The sequence below is a fragment of the Equus quagga genome, chromosome 22 (assembly GCF_021613505.1).
Source record: "Equus quagga isolate Etosha38 chromosome 22, UCLA_HA_Equagga_1.0, whole genome shotgun sequence".
Classification (NCBI taxonomy): Eukaryota; Metazoa; Chordata; class Mammalia; order Perissodactyla; family Equidae; genus Equus; species Equus quagga.
The window spans coordinates 37,197,826-37,221,844 of record NC_060288.1 but is presented as its reverse complement, the minus strand read 5'-3'; the positions used below and the strand labels follow the sequence as shown (position 1 = coordinate 37,221,844).

The window sequence follows — 24,019 nt, the reverse complement described above, 5'->3', positions numbered from 1 at the left end:
GTTTGGACGCAGCCCTCGGCTTCCCTCTCCATCCTCCGAGCCACAGAGAGCGTGGAGGACCCACAGCTAGGAGTCCCTCGCCAAGCGTCCGTGGCGCTTTCCTGCTGCCTGTGGAAGAAATCTGAGACTCTCTGGAGTGGTCTGCTTTTGCAAACTTCTCTCCCAGCACATGTTCCCCAGCACCCGCCACACCCCAGCCGCGCCGAGCAGCCCCGCCACCTCCGTGGTGGCCCGTCTGCAGATGCCCCTTTAGCACCATGCGTGAAGAAGGTTGGTGCCCACGTCTGTGTCCTCAACCCAGGGAAAGAGAATGTGCCTCCTTCATAGCGCTGCCAGATTTAAGAAATAAAAACACAGGATTCCCAGTTAAATTTGAATTTCAGATAAACAGTGCATTCTTTAGTGTAAGTATGTCCCATTTGGGACATATTTGGACAATATTGGGAGCATGCTGATACTAAAGAAGCACTTGTTGATCTGGGATTCAAACCTGGCTGGGTGTCCTGTGTTTTACCTGACAGCCCTGTTCATCCATCTTGTCTTCCATCCCCAACTCTGTTCCTGGCACTCTGCTCAAGAAAGATCTGCAGAGTTAAGGGGATGGTGGGAGTGCCTTTCCGCGGAGGGGTGGCTGTTGAGTAAAATAATAAACACACGAGGAGCAGAGGAGGAGAACGGAGCAGTAAGTTCAAGCAGGGAAAGGAGGCACCCGGGGAGAAGTGCGGGGAGTGAGGGGGAAGCTCGTCCCTCCGCAGAAACATCACGGACGCTGCTGATGCACTGTGGACATGAGCCGTGTCTGCCCCGGGCTGCGTCCAAATGTGTGGAGTGAAGTGATTCCTCCAAGACTCTCCCAGCCTCTCAGTGAGTGAAAGAGCACCAACTCGGAGCCTTATGTATTCCTTCTCCAGAGCCTCCATAGAGGGCAGAGAGGGCCGCGTTGTCCCCAGCGGGACGGTCTACACTCAGTCCCCCTGTGCTAAGTCCCCCCATGTGACGTTAGGGTCTGAGTACCAGTATTATCACCTGCTGACACCCAGCTCAGAGCTTTCTCCACGTAGAAAACCCAGAATTCCTGAGGCCTCGCTGTCACATGTGGGCGTCCGTGTGTCACCCCACACTGAAGGTGAGGGGTTTGTCCTGGACTCAGACCCCTGCTCCAGGGCCTTGTGGTGGTGCGACCATGAGCTGTCTGGGGTCCCTGTGCTGATCTGGGGAGAAATATGGACGTGTTGAAGTGCTCAAGGCAAGTGACGGAGGGCGGGGTCCAGTGTGAGCTCTCAGTGCGTCTCTGACTGCGTTCTTAAAAGGGTCTGTCTAGCACCCAACTCACGGAGCAGATGCCCCTCAGCTGCAGCCTTCTCCTTGTGTTGCATTTAGGAAGCTTTTGGTGGCACGTCACTGAAGGCCTGCCTGGCACTGGCTCAGAGCAAAGGCCATGCAGAGCGTGAAGGAGCAGAGCCCAGCGAGGGAGTCCTGGCCGGTATGGTCCCCAGAGAAGGGATGCGGGGATACCCGACAATGTCCCCACCCGCAGTTAGGTGTGGGCACAGTTTTCCGCTCAAAACCTGTGTGGAGGGAACAGGCCTGCCTTCCTCTCCTGCAACTCTACTCACAGCTTAGAGGACACTTTTAGTTTAAATATGGAAATAACCTGGGGAAAAAAACATTTGCTGAAATCAGCTGATTAATTGCGAGATTATGTGAAATGTGTACTCAGAGATGTTAGAATAGTTTCCATTTCATAGGAGGAATATTACATACACACACGCACACAGTGTCTGTCGGTCCCCAGCGTTGTTTAGAATGTTCCATTTTCCACTTAATGCCGTGGAGGAAAGAGGTTTCATGTATGCAGCCACTCCTGTCAGATTCCATTTGGGGAAATGGAAAGATGCCCCCTGTGTTTGGAATGAACACATTTAGTATGAAAACAATGTTTTCTTATATTTCTTCTTCATACAACCTGCATAGAATCCTGACCGCTTTTCCAAGGTGACGAGGACAAAGGGATGATTTATTTTGTCTAGACTTTTGAGTTATTTATGTGGATCTAAATAGCTAAATGCAGAGTCCTGGAAAGGCACATATTTTGTTACGTAACTTTGGTTTTACAATGATCTGAAGTCACGGAAGAGGTTCAAGAGCCTAGGATTCAGCAAACAACTCTGGAACAATTTGCCGATGAAAGGAAAATACTAGGAAACCTATTACTCTCTTTCTTACAACGACTTTTTCGCTCTCTCGGTGTTCCTAATTAGGTGTCCAGCCTCATTTGTGCATATATGACCGTCCAAGGTAGGCATCATTGGAAAGAGGAAAAAACTACAAAAAAGATATTTCCGTGTCATTCCAGAAAATTTTGTGTGGTCTCCTTTTCAAATTTTCTGAGCACCACCCGGTCTGCACAGGAATGCGTGTTTCCATCCCTGACAACTGGATGCCGAAGTAGGAATTATCAAGTTGAGGGAATAACAAGGGGCTTAAGGGAATTTAAAATGATGTGGGAATTGGGGACGGACTTCTGAGGAAGAGCCAGGGAGCGTCCTGGAGTGAGGTCCCTGCGGCCTGGGTGCTCTGCGTGGAAGGAGGCAGCCCTGACCTCTCGCTCCTGGCCTCGATTGCGCCTCCCAATGTCAGGGCTGACTTTCAGTCTCCAGGCCTGTGACTTCTGAGTTCGCTGGCTTCTTGGGCGCTATATTACAAAATGCTAAACCATTATAACCAAAAAAATCTATTAAGCCTAATGAGGCTGAAGTTGGGGGGATTTTAAGCTATTTATAATAGACAGTAACGCAGGACGGGACCTTTTGGGTTCTCTACTTCTGTGACTCAGCAGCTGCGATCTTGGGGCCAAAACTGTGAATTCTGGAGCCAGACTGCCTGAGCCCAGAGTCTGCTCCTGCCCTTGGCTCTGTGTGAGCCTGGGTCAGTGACTCAGCGCTGCTGTGGCTCAGGCTCCCCATTTGCACAGTAAGGGTTATAAATGACCCTGCCTCATGGGATTCCCATGAAGATTGAATGGGTTAGTACAGAGCAAAATGCCTACAAGGTACCCAGAACAATGGGAGGCGGCAAATGTCAACTACTGTGAGTCTGTTTAAAAGAAAAAAAAATAGCTTTCTATAATAATGACTTTTTTTTTAAGTATGCTTTTTGGTGAGAAAGATTGGCCCGGAGCTAACATCTGTTGCCAATCTCCCTCTTTTTTTTCTCTCCCCAAAGCCCCAGGAGGTGTTATATACCTGGTTTTAAAGCAGAAATTATAATTATTTATAATATGTTATATTCCATTAATATATAAAAATATTGTTAATTTTAGCAGAAATAATGACTAAATCTATAATAAATGGGCTTCACTTAATCAGAACGTATAATCAAGCCCAATTTTTTCCTTTGCTGTCCTATTTTTAAAGAAAGGAGTAAATCACAGAGGAAACCATTTACGTTAAGAGTTTACTTTGAGAAGTGGGGAACACACTTAACCAGCTGACCCTGGAGTCAGAATCAGCAGCAGAATGTTTATAAACGTTTTTACACACAGACCAGTGCAGTGGTCCTATGTAATGGCCCCATTGTGATCCAAAAGAGGAAAGAGGAATCATTAATCATTTCTGTCCATATTATGCCAGTTTTTGATCAAATAAAATGAATTCTTACTATATTGTGAAAAAATCGTCACAAAACTTGACACGAAAGAGTTCGATTAGCCAGAAATTTAAGCAAAGCTGACCCCCGTCTGCCTGACATCCTCCAGGTTCCCCCATTCTAACACATTACGAAATGGCAAGAAGGGAGACCAGAGGACATTGGTTTTTAGGGGACTTTGGAAGGAAATGATCAGTCCTCTCGCTCCGTCTGCCTGTATTGCATAATCCAGACAACTCTGCATAAATTAAAACTGAGGGCGAGCCTTTCACTTTTTTTGGTGTTTCTGAGTAGGTCAAGTTGCCAAAGGCTAAATGATCTTTGTAAGACTCTCCCAGGGTTTTGGCTCGAATTCGGGAACGGAGTTCCCTACAAGGCCGTGTGAGTTGTCAGGCTTTCCGCACTCTTTGTTTTAATGTGGAATGATCCTAATTCCGCCATAAAAAGTCAGGTTTCAAAGCAGTTTTGTAAATAGCCTCCCCGGTGACTGTTAGGCAGTGCCCATTTGCAACTGAACCTCAAGAATATTTACATAAGGCGAGGCTCCATCAAAAGACTGACGTTCAGCTGGAAATTTGGACAGCCTCTTGGCGTTGGTTCCATAACCTTCGCCTCTCTGCCCCTTCAGTGCATGTTCACGGAACGCCTTTTCTCTTCGTTTCTTTTTTCTTATAGCCAGAGCTACCTGCAAACTGCAAGCGACGTGCCCGCTGGTCACAGCCTGGACCCGTCTGCCGGCTACAACTCCCCGAAGTTTCGCTCCCGGAACCAGAGCTACATGCGAGCCGTCAGCACCCTGAGCCAGGCCAGCTGCGTGAGCCAGGTTGGGAACTCTCTCCCTCCCTTCTCCCTTGGGGTCTCTAAACCCGTGTCGTCACAGACATCTGCCTGCGGGGGAGAGACAGTGGCTCAGCATGTCTTAGGGGAGGGCCACGAGCAGACGTGAACTTCCTGCCTGGAATTATCTTGAAATGATTACAAACCCGTGAACTTTGTAAGACTCGCTTCCTGACATTTATGGCTCCGTCATTCTTATGCTGATCTCCTCTGAGTGGGGAGTGACTGATAGCTGCCCCTCTACCTCCTTTGTTGACTCCGCTCGGTCTGTCTTCCTCTCCCAGAGGTTTTCCCCAATAAAAGGAGGGCAGGGGGAGAGCTCTGTGGGGACCCGGCTCAGACTGCAGTGGCTTTCCATCGCGTCCTCCAAACTGAACCCCTGAAGGTCCAGTAAGAAGAGCTGGAAACATGCTGTGGTGCTGGTGTCACCCAGACAACTGTGTTTGTCAGGCTCACAGGGCTTATTTCTCACCAGGCACTGCAGCCCCAAGTAGGGTCCGGGGTCCCCAGGTGAATGGCGGTGTCTTAATCAGGCCCAGAGGCACGGCTGACTGACAGAAGGAGGAGCCCAGCACGCCTTCCCACCCTGTTTTGAACTGTTGGAAGAATGCGCCACAGCAAAACGAGCAGTCGCTGGTACTTCTAACTGCCATATGTTGTAGGATAAATAAGAATTGCATTTTTAAAATTTTAATTAGACACGTTGCTTACTAATTTTAACTGCCTTTAAAAACAGTGCTTAAGCTAACCTGAGGTTTTCAGGCTCACTCAATGCTTTCTTCCACTTATTGTAGAGTAGGGATTCTCAGCCAGAAACCTGGGCTCAGATCCCCCTGCCTCTGGCCTCGGCTAGCTGTGAAATTCCTTAGCCGTGGTGAACTTCTTTCCTCATCAATGGAGAGAGTAACACCTGCTGTGTGGCCATGCAAGGATAAATGACATAACAGGTGCAATGCGGTAGCAGAGTGACAGAACACGTGTCTAATGAATTCTGGGTGTTATTATGTAAAGACCTCAGTGAATAATAAGCACTCAACAAACGACACCCATTATGATCACTAAAGTAATAATACTATTAAAATAATTATTAAAATAATAATAAGCAATAATTATTAAAATAATCCTGGAACCCTGGCTGTGAGGGGGCTGTTGCACACCTGCATGCAGACTTGCGGTAATTCAGGATCAGCCCCAGGCCATTGTGACCTGCCAATTCCAGGAGGAGGAGGGCAATTCCCAGTGACAGAGGACGATGCATTGGAGATGATATATCTGGGAATCCTCCAGTGTCCTTGAGACACTTGAATTTAGTGGCTGAAGCTGTTAAAATTTCACTCTTTACCTTTAATGCTCAATTTTTTCTCCTGTGCAAAAATGAAATTAAAAGTCTAACAGGGGTCTTGTGAGATTGGCTTGTCTCTAAGCCGTTTCTTGATTTGAACTTTGTTAGTTTTGTTTTCTTTGAGCTCAGGAACCTGGGAAGAATACGTTTAGGTGATTTAAGTGTTCTGGCCGATATCCTGGAATTTGCCAACAGTGAACATTTAGCATTGCACATGGAACTCGCACCCGCAGTTTGAACAAGTTCTTACTGACCAGCTGGAGGAATCGGATTTGCTCATTTACCATAAAATTTCTTACCTGGGGGAATCTCACTGAAAATGCTAGAAACTCACATTAGAACTATGGCTATTCGGGAACCGTCACAGATGACTCAGCGGCCCGGCAGCCCCTTGATCCTCCAGGCCGCGTGTCTAGAGCTCTCTGGGCCACTTAGTCATCACTGACCTTTCTCAGAGCTCTCTGGGACTCACCAATTTGTCAGTTCATCGAACAGGCCCCCACACGTCCTTTTCATTCTCAGAATGATGTTCCCTAAAGTTTCAGAGGACACAGCTGCGTTTTTCTTGTGAATTATGCTGCCCCATCTTACTCTTAATTTAGCGCCAGTGTTGTTATATATAGAAATAATCTACACGTTAAATGGAATAGTGCCCACATTTTTCATATCCCTTAAATGCACTCAGAACAGCAGACTTGAAGATGCTCTAACCTTCCCCTCATTTGATAAATAATAATGTAACGGTGGTGTGGTTTGCTGAGGCCTGCATCCACAGCCACTGCTCTGGGCCGCCCTGTCCGTTACCATCATGAGGAGCCACCCCGTGGGGCATGGCCATGCTTATCCCACCGGCAGACATGACACTCAGCGTTATTTACTGGAGCTCCTCCCGGCTGTGCTGGGACTGGGGAGACAGCGGAGTGAGACATACAGCAGCCATAAGGAACCAAGTCTCAAAGCAGTTACCTGTCTGACGCCAGATGGGGGCAGCGTGGGGATTCATGTCCCCCATGCCTGGCAGATCCCCAAGTCACCCGAGAGGGAGCAGAGGCACCAGCAGCCCTCTGCTTCCTGCCCGCCCTCCATCCCCTCCACACTGAGCGGCTTCCTTTCCCGCATCACATGCCCACTCCCCACGTGGAGGGTCTGAGTCCTGCCCCAAAGGTCACACAAATGTTGGCTGCCCAAATTTGCTGGTGCTTCTGGGGACGCACAGCCCTTATCAGGTCCAGGTTTTTCCAGGCGAGTCAGCCGGAACACATCTGTCTTATTTTAGGTTGCAAAGTGGCGTGCGTGTCCAGATACGAGCTTCACTCTGTCCCCAGATCTTCCACCGGCTTCTTACTGCACGATGGGGATGGAGGTCGCAGAGGGAACAGACCGCAAGGGGACCCACTGAGGAGGCCTCAGCCGTGTTCCTACAGAGCATGGACCTGCTCCCTTTTCCCCTATTACAATGTATTTCTCGTCACCTGTTCAAACCCTCATTATCATTTTATATACCTCCACACCCAACTCACAGTGTTTCTATGACCTAATGAACCTCTAGTCTTGATTGAATTTTTTCCTGCCATATTGGGGTTCACAATGTGGCCACTTTGTGTGTGTGAGCACCTGTGACGGGGTCACTGACAGCTCACAGGGCGAAAGATGGAAACCGTTCTGGAGGGCCAGTGCAGAACAAGGGGGCTGCCATCCGGGTCCCCCGATCTTATCTTCCTGGGGGCGGCATCTCTCACCTGCCCTGGGGCTCAGCCGGCGGACCCTGCTGGGGTCACCGTCACTGTGACGGGCTCCACATTGACCTTGTTTCTGTCCATCAGCAATGGGGAGAATTCCGACCACCTGAGCCGTTTTCCGGGAGCCAGGCGAGCTCAGGGATGTGGCAGACGGACTGTGCGGAGGGCAGCGGTGCTGGAGACCCACGTGGACCAGGAGGCCACCCTCTGCGTCCTCACGGCAGGAAAGACGTCCGCCTTCCTCACAGTTTCAGATCGTGCCATTGTCTCGTTCTCTTTCTTTCTCTTTAAAAAGGTGTTTCCCCGTGATCACAGCCTCTCTTTCTGTCATGCATCCTTTTTTTTAAGTTGTGGTGAGATATACGTAACATGTAATTTGCCGTCTTAACCATTTTTAGGCACGCAGTTCAGTAGTAAGTACGTTCATGTTGTAGTGCAACCGTCACCCCATCCACCTCCAGAACTTTCCATCTTCCCAAACTGAACCTCTGTCCCCGGTCAACACTCACTCCCCACCCCTCCCCCAGCCCCTGGCCCCCCATCTACTTCCTGTCTCCGTGGATGTGACTCCACTAGGGGCCTCAGATAAGTGGAATCCACAGTATTTGTCCTTCTGTGTCTGACATTTCACTGAGCATAATGTCCTCAAGGTTCATCCATGTTGTAGCTTGTGACAGAACTTCCTCCCTTTTTAAGGCTGAATAATATTCCATTGTATGGATGGACCACATTATGCTTACCCATTCACCTGTTGATGGACACTTGGGGTGTTTCCACCTTCTGGCTCTTGTGAATTATGCTGCTATGAACGTGGTGTCAAGTATCTGTTCGTGTCCCTGTTTTCAATTTTTGTTCATAGCTACCCAGAAGTGGCGTTGTTGGATCATATGAGAGTGCATGTTTATTTTTTGAGGAACCTCCACACTGTTCTCCACAGTGGCTGCACTGAGTCATGTTCCCAGCAGCTATGCTCCAGGGTCCCATCGTCTCCGCATCCTCGCCGTGTCGCGCTTGCTCCGTAAATGTCGTCTGTCGTGACCTGGGAGAGGCCCACGCTCAGCTTTGTGTAGAGCTCTCTGCCGCAAGCTGGACAGTCTCCCTTCCACTCTCATCACTTCCCCAATTTTCTCTGCTTTGTGCTGATATCTAGGAGCAGTCCTAGTTGCGTTTCTGCATTTGTGGTTCACAAAAGAAGAAGTAAGATGCTTTGAGCCGCACTGGCTGCTTCCATAGCTCACCCCGTTAGCTTCCTATCCCTGCGGGACGTCTCCAGGAGGCTGAGTCACGGTGTGAGTTCCCACGTAAAATTATATCCACTTCTCAAAATCTCCCTCGGGTTCAGTGCACAAATCAGCTCCCGGAAAACAGATTATTTCAGTTACTTTCTAGACCAATTTGAGATCCTTCTCAACTGCTTAGTATTTGTTTGGGGAAAAGTCATCTTCATTTCCAGAACCTTGCTGATAGGTTTTTGTTGCTGGAAGCACCAGCCAAATGGTCCTTACTGAAATTTTAATCCTGTGTTTGTAAAATGCACGTACAGGTTTGACAGCTTCTCTTCTTAGAGGGGAGAGCTCCTGTGCCTGGGTGGGTTTGCAGAAGGTGTCCACTGAAACCCCGCATCCGGGTGCCAGCAGACGGGGCCACATCCCTCAGAAATGGGCCTTTTCAAGTGTCTAATGTGGATCTTTGGCATAAATGACAAACCAATCTGAGGCTTTTTGATGTAATTCCGTATCAGGGGAAACTTAGATCGAAAGAAATTTGTAGTCCAGAAAATGCCGTATTTAGGGGTTTCTGATTCGGTTCCTTCACGGGGTACCTGCAGCTCCCATGACAGGAGCTTGTGGTCTGTCTTCCCTCTGAATTTGTCTGTCTCTGTCCAACATTGGGAACCCTCAAACCGTTCGGATGAATGCAGGGCCCCTTCATCTTTCTCTGCTCTTTTTTGCCTGCACAACCTAAATGTTCTCTTTCTTACACTGTGGCGTCAGGCAAACAGCCCTGCCTTTGAGTCTCCTTGGCATCCTGATCCATCATCTCCAGGATAGTGACTACTTAGACTCGCTCGCCTTTGTTGAGTGGGAGAGCCATTCTTCTAGCACGTAAATAATCAGGAAAACCAGAGAAGTCGTGAAATAATCTCAGGGAAACCCAGGCAGCCGGAAGCCGTGTGCAGGTCCATCAGGCACAGGGAGGCGGGCAGAGGGTACCTGTTTTATTTTCCCTATAAAAGAGGAAAGTGGATTCTTCTGCCTGTGTTTACTCCGTGAACAATTAGAGGAGGGGAACTAATCTGGGGTTTAAAACAATGCTTTTCTATTTATCTGCCAACATAACCCCGGTGTTGAGGACGTTGTCAGTGACATCTTAGGCATTGGGATGGCACAATCTGAGGTGGCAGCCTGAGCCGGGGCTGGGGTCGTGGGGATGTGGCAGGAAGAGTGAGTCAGTGCGGGACAGCGGGGGCCGGGTTTGGACTAGAGGACCCACCTGGCCATGGGGACGAGTCCAGGTTTTGGGCTTGGGCTCGCCAGTCAACTCAGGCAGGAGGGATGGGCCAAGGAGATAAGATGGAGGGAAGGAGGAGGCCATGGGTGTGCTGTGCCCGCCACCTCCCCCAGCTCTGACTCTGCTCACCTCCACGTGCCTGCTCTCCACCAGCCGCAGCCCTTGCTCATGCCTCTCGCGAACAAGCATCGGGATCTGCTCACATAAGATGCTCCCAAGGGACATCCCCAAATATAAGAGTACCCGGGAGGGTCATTTGTCAAAGCCCCAAAGGCGTCCATCACCCCCTGGAGCCGCTAACCGCTGCCCGCTAACCATGGGCCTCTCGTCCTCGGGACTGTGGGCAGCTACATGTTACCTGTCCAGTTTCAGCTTCTCGTTCTTAAAATTCTCATTTCTTCTCCCATCCTGTTCTCTTCAACCTTGTTTTAGTAGTATGTTTCACTTTATTGGATTTCCATTTGAAACCTCTAGATTTGGCTCACCGGAAACACATGACTATTTCCATCTAGCAACCTCAGGAAAAGTGTGTCCTCCCAGGGTTATTGACCCTGCGCAAAGGCCCTTCCACCCACCGACGGTCAACCCCGTGTGTGCATGCCACTTGAGATCCCCGCTCTGTTCAGAGCCTGGATAATTTTTTTCAAATATAGTTCGAATTTTTGGGCTCCCAGGTTGATGGTATACCCAGAAATTAAATCTCAGGCTTGAAAATAACTACTTTACCTGCTAAGTTATCAAATGAAGTGAATGCACTAACTCAGGCTAAGGAAGAAAAAGAACAAAACTGGAATTTAGGTGATCCCGTTGTTGCCTGTGGACAGGCACAGCCGTCCAGCCATTCCCCTCTCCTCTGGACTCGGGTTTATGCTGCCCTGTGGGGAGAAGGATAGGAGCTTGCTGACAAGTTTGCTGTTGGTTTCCAGGACCATGGGTAGAAGAGGACTAAAACTAGCTTCCTCTACTTAAAGCGTGTTCATGTACTGGCCTCGACCCCTGGAGCCGCCTGGGCTCTAAACAGCTGGGGATGGGTCATTCGGAAAACACAAAAAGAGGGAAGGACTAACATTTTGAACAATTACTCTGTACCAGGTATGGTGCTAAACTTTTAAACACGTTGTCGCTCTTAAACTTAGTACTAATGTCAGCTGTCCTTTAAAGGTTTGCCTTGGGGGTCCATCGAACTTCAATGATGTCTTGGAATTGGCTGTTTACCTTAGTGTTTTGTAAGTAACGACCTAATAAGCTATTTCCCAAGCTTGACAGGTTCCCAGTGCTGATTCGACCTAACTAGGCTGAAAACATAAGCTTGGGAGTGAAGATGGGGGTGAATATTGTTCTCTCTTGTGTTGTGACGTGGCCGCGGTCACCCGGCTGGATCCCGCCGTCAGCTGTGTCGTTCTTGTTCCAGATGAGTGAGGCGGAGATCAACGGGCAGTTCGAGTCGGTGTGCGAATCGGTCTTCAGTGAGGTCGAGTCTCAGGCCATGGACGCCCTGGACCTCCCCGGCTGCTTCCGGACGAGGAGTCACAGTTACCTTCGAGCCATTCAAGCTGGTTACTCACAAGATGACGAATGTATTCCCGCGATGACGCCCTCCAACATCACCTCAACCATCAGATCCACAGCAGGTAGGAGCATGCCCCTTCCGACCTTCCGAGCGAACAGTGTACAGATGTGCCTGAATCCTCGTCCTAGAAGGCGCGGGGCACCTGCACCTGTACCGCGGGCACAATTTACTCTCCAGACGTTTGGTTACTTTTCCAAATTGCGTTTGTTACATTGTCATATTTGCAATGATGTTCTGAAACATTTCTTTCATAACCTTTCTTTTTCTTAGAATGAAATCTATTACTTATCAAGCTTCTTTAACATAATCAAGTATAACTTTTGTAACATTTTGTATCGGAAAAAAAAATTTAAGTGCTGACATTTGGAAGGTGATTGTGTTTTAAATATCAAAGTTTAATAGATTGCAGTAAAGCTTCAGCTGAGGAGCACTGATGCCAGGCTCCTTCGTAGTGCTGTCCAGCCTGAAGCTCTGTTGCTCGGTAAGCAGATCCATAAACATGATTCATTGCTGCAAAGCAGATCAATCATTAATGTAAATTCACTAATCGTCTTAGGGCTCAACAGATTCAATGTCACAGTTTCCTTCAGGTCTTATGGAAAACCGTATCCACCCCTTTGAAAATTTACCACCTAAACTAAATATCACTGCCTAATATTTCAGTGCACTATTATTTTTTATATAACACAATGAATATACATGGCCCAGAGAAACCCATAAAACACAGCACGTGATAAAAGCTGCCGAGCTACCTAGAAAGGCCAAGCAGGGAAGCTCGTAAACAAGCGATGTTGAGCGAGCTGATCTGAGTGTTAGCAAATTCTGATGCTGCGGACGTGTCAGAGGTGTTCGGGGACAGTTCTCAGAAGAAACAGAAAGAGCATGGTTCCTGATAACAAGCGTTAGGAACAGAGTGGGGAAGACAGTGGAAGTTCGGGGAGAAGTGTGTCCCCATCCCGTAGACACAGCGTGGTCTGTTTCAAAGCTGAGGCGTTTAGTGAGAATTTGGGGAGATGACACGTCATTACAGGTTGCAGAACTCGTGCTGCCCTCGTGGCACTTTGGGAGGAAAACATATTGTGGTTTAGCCCGTGGATGGAACAGGATACACTGGCTTCAAACCTTGTTCCATCACGTTGTCACTTGGAGGTCTTAGCCACGTTAACCTTCCTGACTCTTGGTTTTCTGAGGTGTTCAAAAGAAGCAGTAGCTATGAAAAATGTGTCAAGGAAACCTGATCACTAGTCTTCAGAGAGAGCTCTGGGTCCTCTTGGTCTTTTCATGATGCTTTGTGGCACCATGATGGTCCTCTGATGGCTCAGCCTTGGGGCCTCAGAAGAAGTGTCCTGGATCTTGGCGCTCAGCTCAGCACAGCTCCGTGGGAACCGACAGGGCGGTGCTGGACCTGTTCCACGGGACACCTGCAGGACTGCCAACATCCTGCAGGTGCCACCGAGGGGGCGTGGTGGTCTGTGGTGGGGGGTGCTCAGTGTCTGGCTCTCCCCTCTGCTGTCCTGTCCCACTTGCTCCCTCCTCTCGGCGGCATCCTGGGCCGCCTCTCATGCTCTGCCCTTGGTGAAAATGAAATGGGAAAAATGAGCAGATCTGAAACCGCGGGAAGTAACGAGCTTTACAATCACCGTGTTTTAAGAAACACTTTTGGAGATCATTACGGATAAATTCGCCAATATTTGTTGAGTGTCTCTTATGAGCAAGTGACAATTAAGCACTTGCATGATCTTCAGAAATACTTTGGAACAATAATTACCTTGTCGAAAGTGACTTTATTGTTTTTAGAGCTGTCATCATAGGGAAAATAAGAAGAAAACAGAATTCGTAGAGAGAATACAAGAACCGGTGCCGAATTCAGACTACAGTTCTAATTTATGTACATATCTTACCGAGTACATTCGTATAGTCTCAAAACGTATGCACCAAATAAATTACAAAAAGTGCTTCTCTTCAAAGTTTCTGCTGGATCTTGGCCTGGTTATTGAATACAAATTTCCTCTAGACGGTTGGGGGTGGGGGCAGAGTTCGGGAACAGCCTGCGAGTCAGATGAGAGAAGAAATGGAAGACGGTGAGTGGGGCTGCTCAGCACGTCGAGGACGACCGGCCATTCTGAGGACATGAGCCGGGTACATCAGTCCCTGCCTTTGCCCGATTTACTCTGAGCATCGCCCACGAAACGTTTATAATCTTTCTTCCTTAAACAGAACTGAGATGGCATGCAGCAATAGGGCCCTTGATAAGACTGCGAGAGATACCACGGAAATGAAAAATATCTGGAAAAACACAGGAAAACGAAAGTGTGGATAAAATCTCTCTACCCATCCCGGCTGTGAACACCTACTCCTTATCAGACCTGACCTTCCTGTTCGACTCAGAGCATCCTGTCCTTGAGGCAAAACAGGATTTTCATAATTTTGTGTCAAAACATTTGGAGGATCATAAACTAACATTTAATAGCTGTCCTTTGTTGATGTGTGTGCGCACCTGCACAGAGAGAGAGAGAGATGATTTTGACAAATTGATCTCCTTTTCTGGTTCTAAAACTGGCTCTTGAAAATAATCTGAAAAAAGTTATTTTCAAGAAATATTCACATGATTTTGAAGAATAAGATTTATTTAAATATGGGGGCTCTTTTGCATGCTTGAAAAGTAGAAGTTGGTGTTTTTAGATTGTCTCACCTTGTATAAATGCAAATATATAATTTTAATATTCATCTAGTAATAATTAAATATCAAATATATGCATGAAAGGTTTGTTAAGAGTTTTTAAATATGTATCAGGCATTCGGTTTTAAACCTGGGTGGGTTGATGCCGCCAGCGAAGGTTGTGCTTGTCTCGGGGACTCGAGTCCAGCTGTTCATCCCTCGGTCCTTAAAGGCTTGTGGTGATTCAGCTGAAACAGGCCCCTTTTCTCTAATCTCCAGGGAGCTCGACAGGACGAGAATACACTGCCAGGGAGGATGACCCACGAGCAGAAGCGTTTCTCCACCCCGCTGTTTCTTTCATTACGGAGAACTCTGCATATTGATTAGTGTTCTCTCCTTAAGTGAAGTGGTTTTGAAAACATCTAACTTTCATTTCACACATGGTTTCTTTCTCATCTGTGAAATGATTTATCAGATAGATTTACTTGTCTCAATATGCATTTCGCCCGATTTTCCCAGGGAGGGAGCGTTATTGATATCGTGGAGGAAAATGCTATAAAATAAGATTATAATGATTTTTCTCTGGGTCAAAAATTTTCTCAGCATATGTCACAGCTGATTCTAGAAGTCATTAAAACAAAGGGAAAATCCATACAAACCCTGACAGAGGAAACAGCCATAAACTTATTTTTATTTTATTGTTCATATTTCTATAGCGACTTGTTTCTCTAGGGTACATCATAATTTACAGTTTCCAAGATAGCCTCCAGCTTCTAGAATTTGGCTGCCTTCCTGGTCTCCTGGCCACGTGACTCCGACTGTCCCCCTTGTCACATCTCCTTCTCTGACTCTGCCCCTCTGGCCTTGCGAATATCGGGCCCTGGTGATTACACTGGGCCACCGTCACAATCCTGGGTAGTGTTCCCATCTCTGGACCCTGAACTTCCATCGCATCTGCAAAGTGCCTTTTGCCATGTAGGGTGACATGGCCATAGGTTCCAGAAATTAGGACGTGGACATTTGGGGGAGCCATTAGTCTGTCTACCATAATAGGATTTCAACAAATACTGGTTGAGTGCATGAGGGAATAAATGAATGAATGAATGAATGAATGAAGTCTTCTCTGAAGCCAGGCCACATGTCAACATTGATCTACTCGCAGACAGACGGAAGAACGGGGAGCCGGTTACCCTCCCAGGCATGCTAAGCTAATCCTTGTAATAAATTCAAGTTCGTGCTGATGATGTCAAACAAGTCCAGTGGAGGCCGCCAGGCGGGTGTCCCCTGTGGCAAGGTGGGAGCCGGGTGACGAAGGGCAGCCTCTTCCTCCAAGCTCTCCCGGGGTCAGATACTGCCCGAGTCCTGGCTCTGCCCTGCATCGCCGCATCAATCTATGCTGTCATTCAGGCAACAGGAAAATGATGACGTCAGCCCGGAAACGTCCTAGCAAATGGCCAAGTGGTCCAAGATGTCCCCGTGGTTGTCATGGTCACCGTGAGGACTTCTCCTCAGAAAACAACAACAGTGGTGGTTTCCGTGAACCCCTGAGAAGGCCGCCCTGGAGCTCTTTGTCCTGAGACGGAGCCTGGTCATGTCTTTAAAGGACCCCGTTCCCCGTGCCTGGAGTTTAGAGACGGATTCACAACTCGGGCGTCTGCCTCTTGATGAGTCTGACCACAGCGCTGAGCTCTTTGAAAGGTGGGAAAAGGTCTTTGCAGGAATGCTACCTGGTGCTTCTCCTCTGCGTGCAGACTTGCGTTTTAGAAGAAGTCAGCATACGCAGCCTAAACATCTAAAAGATAAAAAATAGTCGTGTGATTTTAATTGCCCGTGATTTCTTTCAACTATAATCAAAGAATCATCTACCGCCTTATCCATTTATGCTCCGGACCTTCAAGATAAGTGAATGAAAGACAGTCTCCGCCCTCAGGACCAGTGAGAGAAACTACACGGAAAGGGGCCTGAGCCTAGAGGAGTAAGACCTGAATTTACCTGACTGCAGGCGGGGCCCCCAGGAGTGATAGGGGGCGGTGTGGGGGTTGGGGCAGGAGACCCTGGACTGAGTGTAAAGAAGGAGTAGGAGTGAGCCAGCGTCCAGTGGCGATTCCTAAGAGTAAAATATGTACCTCTCTGGAATAAACATGGTGGAATGGGCTTCCTAATTCTCAGAAAGAGTGAGCTCCGCAGACAAGTAGTCGATTTGTCCAAGGAGCTCCATGTGTGAGATGGAATTGCTCAGGTGGGGACAAACATGCTCAGAAGATTCTCCCCAGGTGTGCAGCCTGCTCTTTCCTTCAGAACCACCTGTTTTCACGTAATTCATGTCCCTCTCTGAGAAATGGCCACTTACATAGAATGGGAGAAGAGTGTAAACGCTGATGGTCATGAGGTTTCCAGTGTATTCTGTCATTGTCAAGATCAATTCGTCGTAATAGGATTGAAACTAGAACCGCAGATTCCTGACTCGTAGTCCAGGATTCCTGTACTTTACAATATCTGCAACTTATCCTGTAACTCGATCTCTCACCTCAAATAGGAGTACAGTTAGAGGGTACAGGTGGATGGAGAGTTAGTAGAGATCCATGCAGGAAATTCTGTGTCACCAAGACAGCAAGGTGATCAGTTACTATAAGGCATAATTGTTTAACACGTGGAGAAGTAAACCAGTGGAATTGGTCGTTTAACATCATGTAACCTATAACCTATAACCTAAACAACCAATGCCTAAACAACTGCGTGCAGCATAAAGGAATGGATGAAGGAATGGGTCACTCCCCAGACTTCAAGATGCTGCAGAGGTACGAGTCCTGTCGCCTCCTCCTCTCACGCCCCCTCCATCAGCATCCCGCCCCAACCTGCGTCACCTCTCTTTGCTGCAGCCCGAGTCACACTCACGTGGATCTCTGCGTGGCCCTCCAGCTGGTCCCCTGGCTGGAATTCTCATCGCTCTCCATCACGCCCTCCACACTGCTGCCGATTTCCTTGCTAAAAATGCAGCCTGATCCAACACTACCTGCAGGGCACCCTCTCTTCGTTTCCTGTTACCGATAAGTACAGGCTGCAGGCCTCCACGTGACAGTGCACACCCAGGATGACCTGACCCAGCCAGAGCTCCTGCCACCTTCTCACTGCCCCCTCCCCGCCCCCCACACTCACTCTTCCTGAAATTCTCTCCCTTCTGTGCCTTTGCACACGCTATTTGCTCAGCCTAGAATTTGCTTCCTTTGGTTTCTTGCCTAACTCCTAGCTATGCTTTAAGACTCAATGCAGGAATCGCTTCTTCCAGGAAGCCTTCCCTGATTCACTCTTTACCTAATTAGTTTAGGTGCCAACATAAATTCCTTCCCTGCCTACTCCCTGATCAGAAAAATCCAACAAAAGAACATATGTATTAAAACAAAAAAATCTTAATTTTCACTTATTTTTAAAATATACTTCTCTTTTAAAGATATAGAGATATTAGATGCCAAAAAATTCAGGCTACAGTGGAGAATTGTATTTACTATTTGTATATATTTACATTGTCTCATAAATACTTACAAGAAGCATTGACACCATGGCTTTTATTCTTTACAATATGTTAGTTTAAAAAGCATTAAATTAAAACAAGTGATCTAAATTCATGACATTATAAAAATAATCTGAGAACATTGAAAATAAAATACTTTTGCTCTCAGGAAAAAAAACAAAAAAACTGTAGTAATGCTTTTAAATCCAGCCCCTCAGTGTCAGTATTTAGTTTTCTTTCCTTGCAGTGATGTGGAATAAGAACTAACACTGAAAATGGGAGGGATGTGGTCATAAAGTCCTGTAGACACATTTGAGTTTCTTGATCATCTGGACTTAATAATTTCACATATACCATCTTTAAAATGCATTCAAAAATTATAATTCATTTGTTACTTTTGTAACCTCCAATTTTCTTTCTTTGCTTGTGGGTTCCAAGAAACAGACAATTTAATGTGACATTTTTGGACTTACACCAAATGGTTTCTTGTTAAGTGTTTCTAAATTCTGGGGAATTAGCCCTTTATAAAATGTATCCTTGAAGTGTCGTACAGAGATGGGAGGGAAGCGTACATCCTGCCACCTGCGCGTCCTTCACCTTTACTGTCTCACCCGGTCGGTCAATTTGTGCTTCAGACTGGTGGTTGAAGATTAAGGTTTCGCTACACTGAGGAATGTTGGAAAATTACAAGTCTGATGCCTGCCACGGTTAATTTTATGTGTCAGCTTGACTGGGCCCAGATATTTGGTCAAACGTTATTCTGGGTGTGTCTGTGAGGGTGTTTTTTGATGAGTAAACATTTGAATCTGTAGCCTGAGTAAAGCAGACTGCTCTCCGTAAAGTGGGTGGGCCACATCCAGTCAGTTGAAGGCCTGAATACAACAAAAGGCTGACCCTCCCATGATCAGGAGAGGCTTCCTCCTGCCTGACTGTCTTCAGATTGGGAAATCAGCTTTTTCCTGCCTTTGAACTTGAACTAAAACACTGGCTTGTCTGGGGTCTCGAGCCTGTCAGCCTTCAGACTGGAGCTACACACACCCTCAGCCCTGCTGGCCCTCCAGCTTGCCGACTGGCCCAGCAGATCATGGGTCTTGTCAGCCTCCCTAGTTGTGGGAGCCAAATGCCTGTAATAAATCTCTTTCTCTATGTAGGTATACATCCTCTTGGTTCTCTTTCTCTGGACGGGCCCAATTATACAATATATTCAGAGAGTATTTCTTCAGATTATATTTATATTTATATTATATTTATATTTAAAATGGTCAGACTGTTTACTCAGAGAATTTTCACCAGCAGCCCTTCACTCCGGCAAACTTTGACATGAAAAAGATAGATCAGAAACTTTCCTTCTTGTGGCTGGGGGTGGGAGAGGGTTCATTAAAATAAAAGATATTGTCACAGATGTGGATAAGCTGCACTTGTAAAACAATCAATCAGGTATCTAAAAGTTAAAAAAAAAAAATCACCACCATTAGTTTCAGGAAGTGGTTGCCGAATATCCCAGTTACAGATCGTGTGTGCCTCCTGGGAGCCGGCCCCCCAGGACAATGGGCTCCCTGTGGGATGTGGGGCAGAGGCTCAGCCCCAAGGCAGCAAATGCTACTTACCTTCCAGGGACCACATGCTCCTCTGAGCCATGGACATCCGAGAAGCGAAGCCAGCCTGGCTGCTCGGTCCGTCCCTGAGATGGCGTCCCAGCAGGCAGGACTGGGTTGACCCTGGGTGGTGACCAGTTAGCCAGATCTGTCAGAAGTGAGTGGAGCCAGAGGGCAAATGAAATTCTGGTCCAGAAAGGAGAACCAAGGGTGAGAGCTGGAAAAGCCAGCGTCTGTCACCATAGAGACGCAAGGGAGAGGTCAAAATCAGAACCTCAGAGGTAATTAGCTGGCTGAGGGAGGACCCGAGACCTCAGCAGGAGCAGAGCCTCAGGGCTGGGAGCTCATCCTGATTGCTGGCTCTCAGGAGCAGGAAGGTCTGCTGGGGTCAAAGGCATGTGCTCCAGGGACAGAGGTCGCCTCCTCGCCTGGATGGGTCCGCATGAAACGCCCTGCAGGAGACCGTAACGGGGAAAGTGGAGACCTTCTCTCAGCAGAGGTCACTTGCTGTAGAATTGAGGTCCCCATGCTGGACTCCACGGGCCCCTAGGGGACCCCTAATATATTCAAGAGTTCAGGGCTGCAAGAACTTAGATGGGATAAAAAGTGGATCTTTATTTTACTAACTTCTAACTTTGAAATTTCCTTCCGTTATGAATGTAGACAACAAAACACATTCCCATTAGCTGTGTCCATGACTCATCAGATTGAACTCGGGACGGTTTATCATCCCTGCACGGTTCCTGAAGCGGTTTCAAGGCAGTGTTTATGCCCATTGCTTTGAAATTAGAGCAGCTATTAGTCCCACTGCCAGACCTCATTATTTACTGCCTTAATATACATATTTATCACAAAAATGTTTAACATTTTGATAACTGTGTTCTGATGTAATTTTTTTCATCCTCTGCATTTTATTCTTCACATTTAAACCATTATTTTGAGAAGGAGGCTGTAGCCTTCACCATCCTGCTAAAGGGGTCATCACACAAAAACGGTTCAGAAGCCCTGCTCTGGGGCCGCACGCCAGCCTCGGGCGTCACAGGAAGATTTCACCCCCTGGAGCAGCAGAGGAATTCAGTATTCACCCTGTTAGGTTTTCTCGTGGATGGTTGATCTCAGTAGCAGAAATTAGTCAGTTTTTACCCTCTTGTCTACTGTGTCCTTCCGCCAGAATGTAAGCACCGTGAGAGCAGGCAACTCGTTGTTGAACATTCTATGGGAAACTTCTAGAACGGTGTCTGCACAGAGTAGGGGCTTGAATTCCTCACACATGAACTTCCTTTTTGTTCTTTTGTTGAAGAGACTCAGGACTCACACGGGTCAGACTTGGGGATCAAAGGACACGGTGCACAGTGGCAGGGGAACAAAGGTACCTGAAGGGGTGCAGAGGTCTCGAGGGGTTTCTTTGTCCCCCCATTGCTACTCGCACGGAACGTGCCTTGTCTCCAGGTCTCGAGTCACCACCAGCATGTGTGCCAAGCACTGTGGTGCCAGGGAGCCCAAGCCTGCTCTTGTTGGGGGTCTCTTATGGTGAGCTGCTCCATGGGCACCCTCAGCTAAATGACCAGTCTCCACCCAGTAGGCTCCAGTGAAACCAGCTGGAAATCACAAATCCCATTATTATTACTAAACTATGCTGGTACTCACAGACTGGCACATTCTGCCCCAAAACAATTCACAGACCTGTAGTTGCAGGACATCATTTATCTCTAGTTAATGTAGTTCATCCGTAGTGTTGACCGGGAGCCACAACCGCTCAAGGTGCTTGTGGATGCATTCCACGTGAGTGTGGGTTTAGTTCATCTCCCAGTCTGTACACCCATCCTATGCAGGACTCAGTGAATATGTGTTGAGTGTATGAATGATTGACCTGAGAATTTACAGTTACATAAAATATTTAAACCCATTTACATGAACAGTTTGCACTAACTTAATATTTAAAATTCAATGTTTAAACTCCCGCCATGTTGGCTATTATCTCAAACATCTGGTTGAGCTTTTTTCTCTTCGGGTTTCTTTCTTTGGAGAGTACCAATTCGTGAGGACCCACTGCGTTGTCAGATGTTCCGTGTGGCATAGGATTTGATCATCTACAACTTAGGTGTGCAAGAAATCACACATTAATTTATTTTCTTTAAGTCAGTTTCGTTCCAGTCCTGAGGGCCCCATGCCTCCTGCCTGGCGTACTAGGAAAATTCAGCCTCAGTCATTTGGGGCTGAGCCCTGGGCATTACCAACACCAGGACTCCCACATGGCATCCGGGGTTCTGGGGACCTCCTGCTCATGGTCACCAGCTGCCCTGCGGTCTCCATGTCCCCTTCTGCGTGGGCCCCCTCAAGCCTGTTGCATCTTCACCGGGGCATCGTCAGCACTGCCGCTGCTCTGCGACCACAGAGCCCTCTTCCTGGCTGCCACCGTTCTCTGCGGGTTTCTGTTCTCTTCCCTCCTCCCTGACCCCTGGGCAGTCTCTCTCTCAAGTTCAGCCCTTCACAAAAGTCAAGGCGAGCGCATCCTGGAGTTGTCTTCCCCCAGCAAAATCTCTGAGGAGAGGAACCCCAGAGCTCACTGGAAATGGGAAGGCTTGTGAGAAAAATACAAATAACATCTCAAAGATTTGCTTTGCAGCATAGGGCAAGAGCAGAGGTTTTCCACAGATGGTGTCTGAACGCGCTTCCGGAAGGGAGGTCCTTGGTGGCCCACTAATCGCAAAACCATTGTGATCCTTCAAAATTTAATTTGATTCTCTGGGAAAGCGAGAACTGTTCAGGCATGTAAATTGAATTTGAGGGAACTGCCTTTCTCTGAAATTCAAGATGTCCAAAAGCTAAATATACAAATCTCAAAAACACTTTTTTTTAAAGCGAGGAAAAAATTGCATCACTAACTTCCTTTTGCCTTTAGAAAGACACCAGAGCTTTTCAAAACCCAAACTTACTTCTGGGTATTTATCATTTATTTTCAGGAGAGGTGTGGGGCTAAAACAGAATTTTGTTTACTCCATTTAATGTCTGGAGGAAGAGATTGAATGAGATTGATTATTTTGAGACTAATCTTTCAATCCTTTTCAAACACCGAAAATGTGGAGTCCTAGCTACACACATATATGGCTGGGTTATGGTTTTAGGAGATGGGTTGTAAATTTATCTCTCTACTAAAACTCTAGAATGACAGTAAAATGTAGTGAGGAAATAGTGACATAGAATAGAAGCATATATTCCTCTGTGTAAAGCATTTCTCTTTAAAATATTTAATTACACTGAATTGATTTCATCCTGTCATAGCCATTAAGACGTAGGACCGTGCTGCTGCGCTTTTTAAACACAAGTAATGGGAGAGCTTTGAAAATCCCAGTGGATTTATCATGGGGAATATTTATACCTCTGTTTATCCATTTATTGTTTCTTGGATGCCAAGGAGCAAAGAGAGAAGGAAGAATGGAATGACTGATCATGTCAAATATTACCATGAGAGTAAGTGAGATAAATGAAAATGAAAAGATTCATTAGCTAAGGCAACTGCAGGCTCATTGAATTCCTGGAGAAAAGTCCTACGTGGGAAATATGAGGCACGGTTCCATTTCCGGTGCTGTAATTGTCTGTGTGTGCTTTGATCTCTTTCTCTAACAGAACGTTGCTTTTATCACTTTATTGGTTTATAACAGGTCATTCCTTCACAGCCATTCTGATCAATCACATAACCAATTGAATCAAATCCACAAATATTTATTTTGTGCCTAATGTCTGTAAAATACCATAGAGATGCTTCATAAAATGAAAGGAAACAGGATTTGAAGTAGATTTAGAAGCTCCAGATAGATGCAAATAGATAAATAATCACCATGTTCAATACTTCTCTACTAAGACTTGCTGGTTAACATTTAATCCCTTCTCCTAATTAGTATTGAGTTATTACACAATATTCTATGATTCATACAATGGTCCAAGTTCTTTTCTCTTCTGAATATTTACAGCATGAACTTAGAACGTAGATCTTAACTCTAAGGACACAGGAGTTTCCTCCCACACGTTCTTTCTTGCACACTGAGGTTTAATTTTCTCCGTGAGGGTATTCTAAAAGGCATACTATCTGGAAAAAGGTACTAAAAAGAAATGGATTACTTTGGCATTTGGGATTATTCAGGGGCAGACACTGTGTGCTTTTCAAAAGATGCTCCGAGAGTCTGCACCTTCATTTCCTGGATTCAGAGGACAGAGGATCTCTGAAGCGGAGATACTGGGGCCGGGGTAGATATGGGAACTATTAATGTGGCTTCAAATGCGTGTCTCCAATATCCATGACCAGGAAAATCCCACTCAGCACAATTTTGGGATCACACAGGGAGTATTTTGGGCAATAGTGCTAACAAAAAAATGCGTTGACTTTCTCAAACATATCGCCAAGGTCCGCGTTCTGGAGATGACAGCGTCGGCAGACTCTCTGCACTCAGATCCCATCTTTTTCCTCCCCAAATTCTACTGTCCACAGAAGGCCAGAATTGGAGCCGGAGGAGCCCGGGACACAAGTATGTGGCTGAAATGCTTGGAATCTGTCCGTTTCCGTGTGACAGGTCTTCCTTGGGTGGCCCTCAGGTCAACAGATATGAGAATGG

The 24,019-nt window shown here is 47.0% G+C and overlaps 1 protein-coding gene across 1 annotated transcript in view; it reads left to right on the top strand.

The window, feature by feature from the left end:
* The window catches only part of DLGAP2 (DLG associated protein 2), a 192,625-nt gene that overhangs the window by 128,474 nt on the left and 40,132 nt on the right, over positions 1–24,019 (top strand). The window contains exons 5-6 of the mRNA XM_046648454.1: positions 4,324–4,471; positions 11,489–11,708. Coding sequence (XP_046504410.1) covers positions 4,324–4,471; positions 11,489–11,708 — 368 coding nt within the window. The remainder of the gene's footprint in view (positions 1–4,323; positions 4,472–11,488; positions 11,709–24,019) is intronic.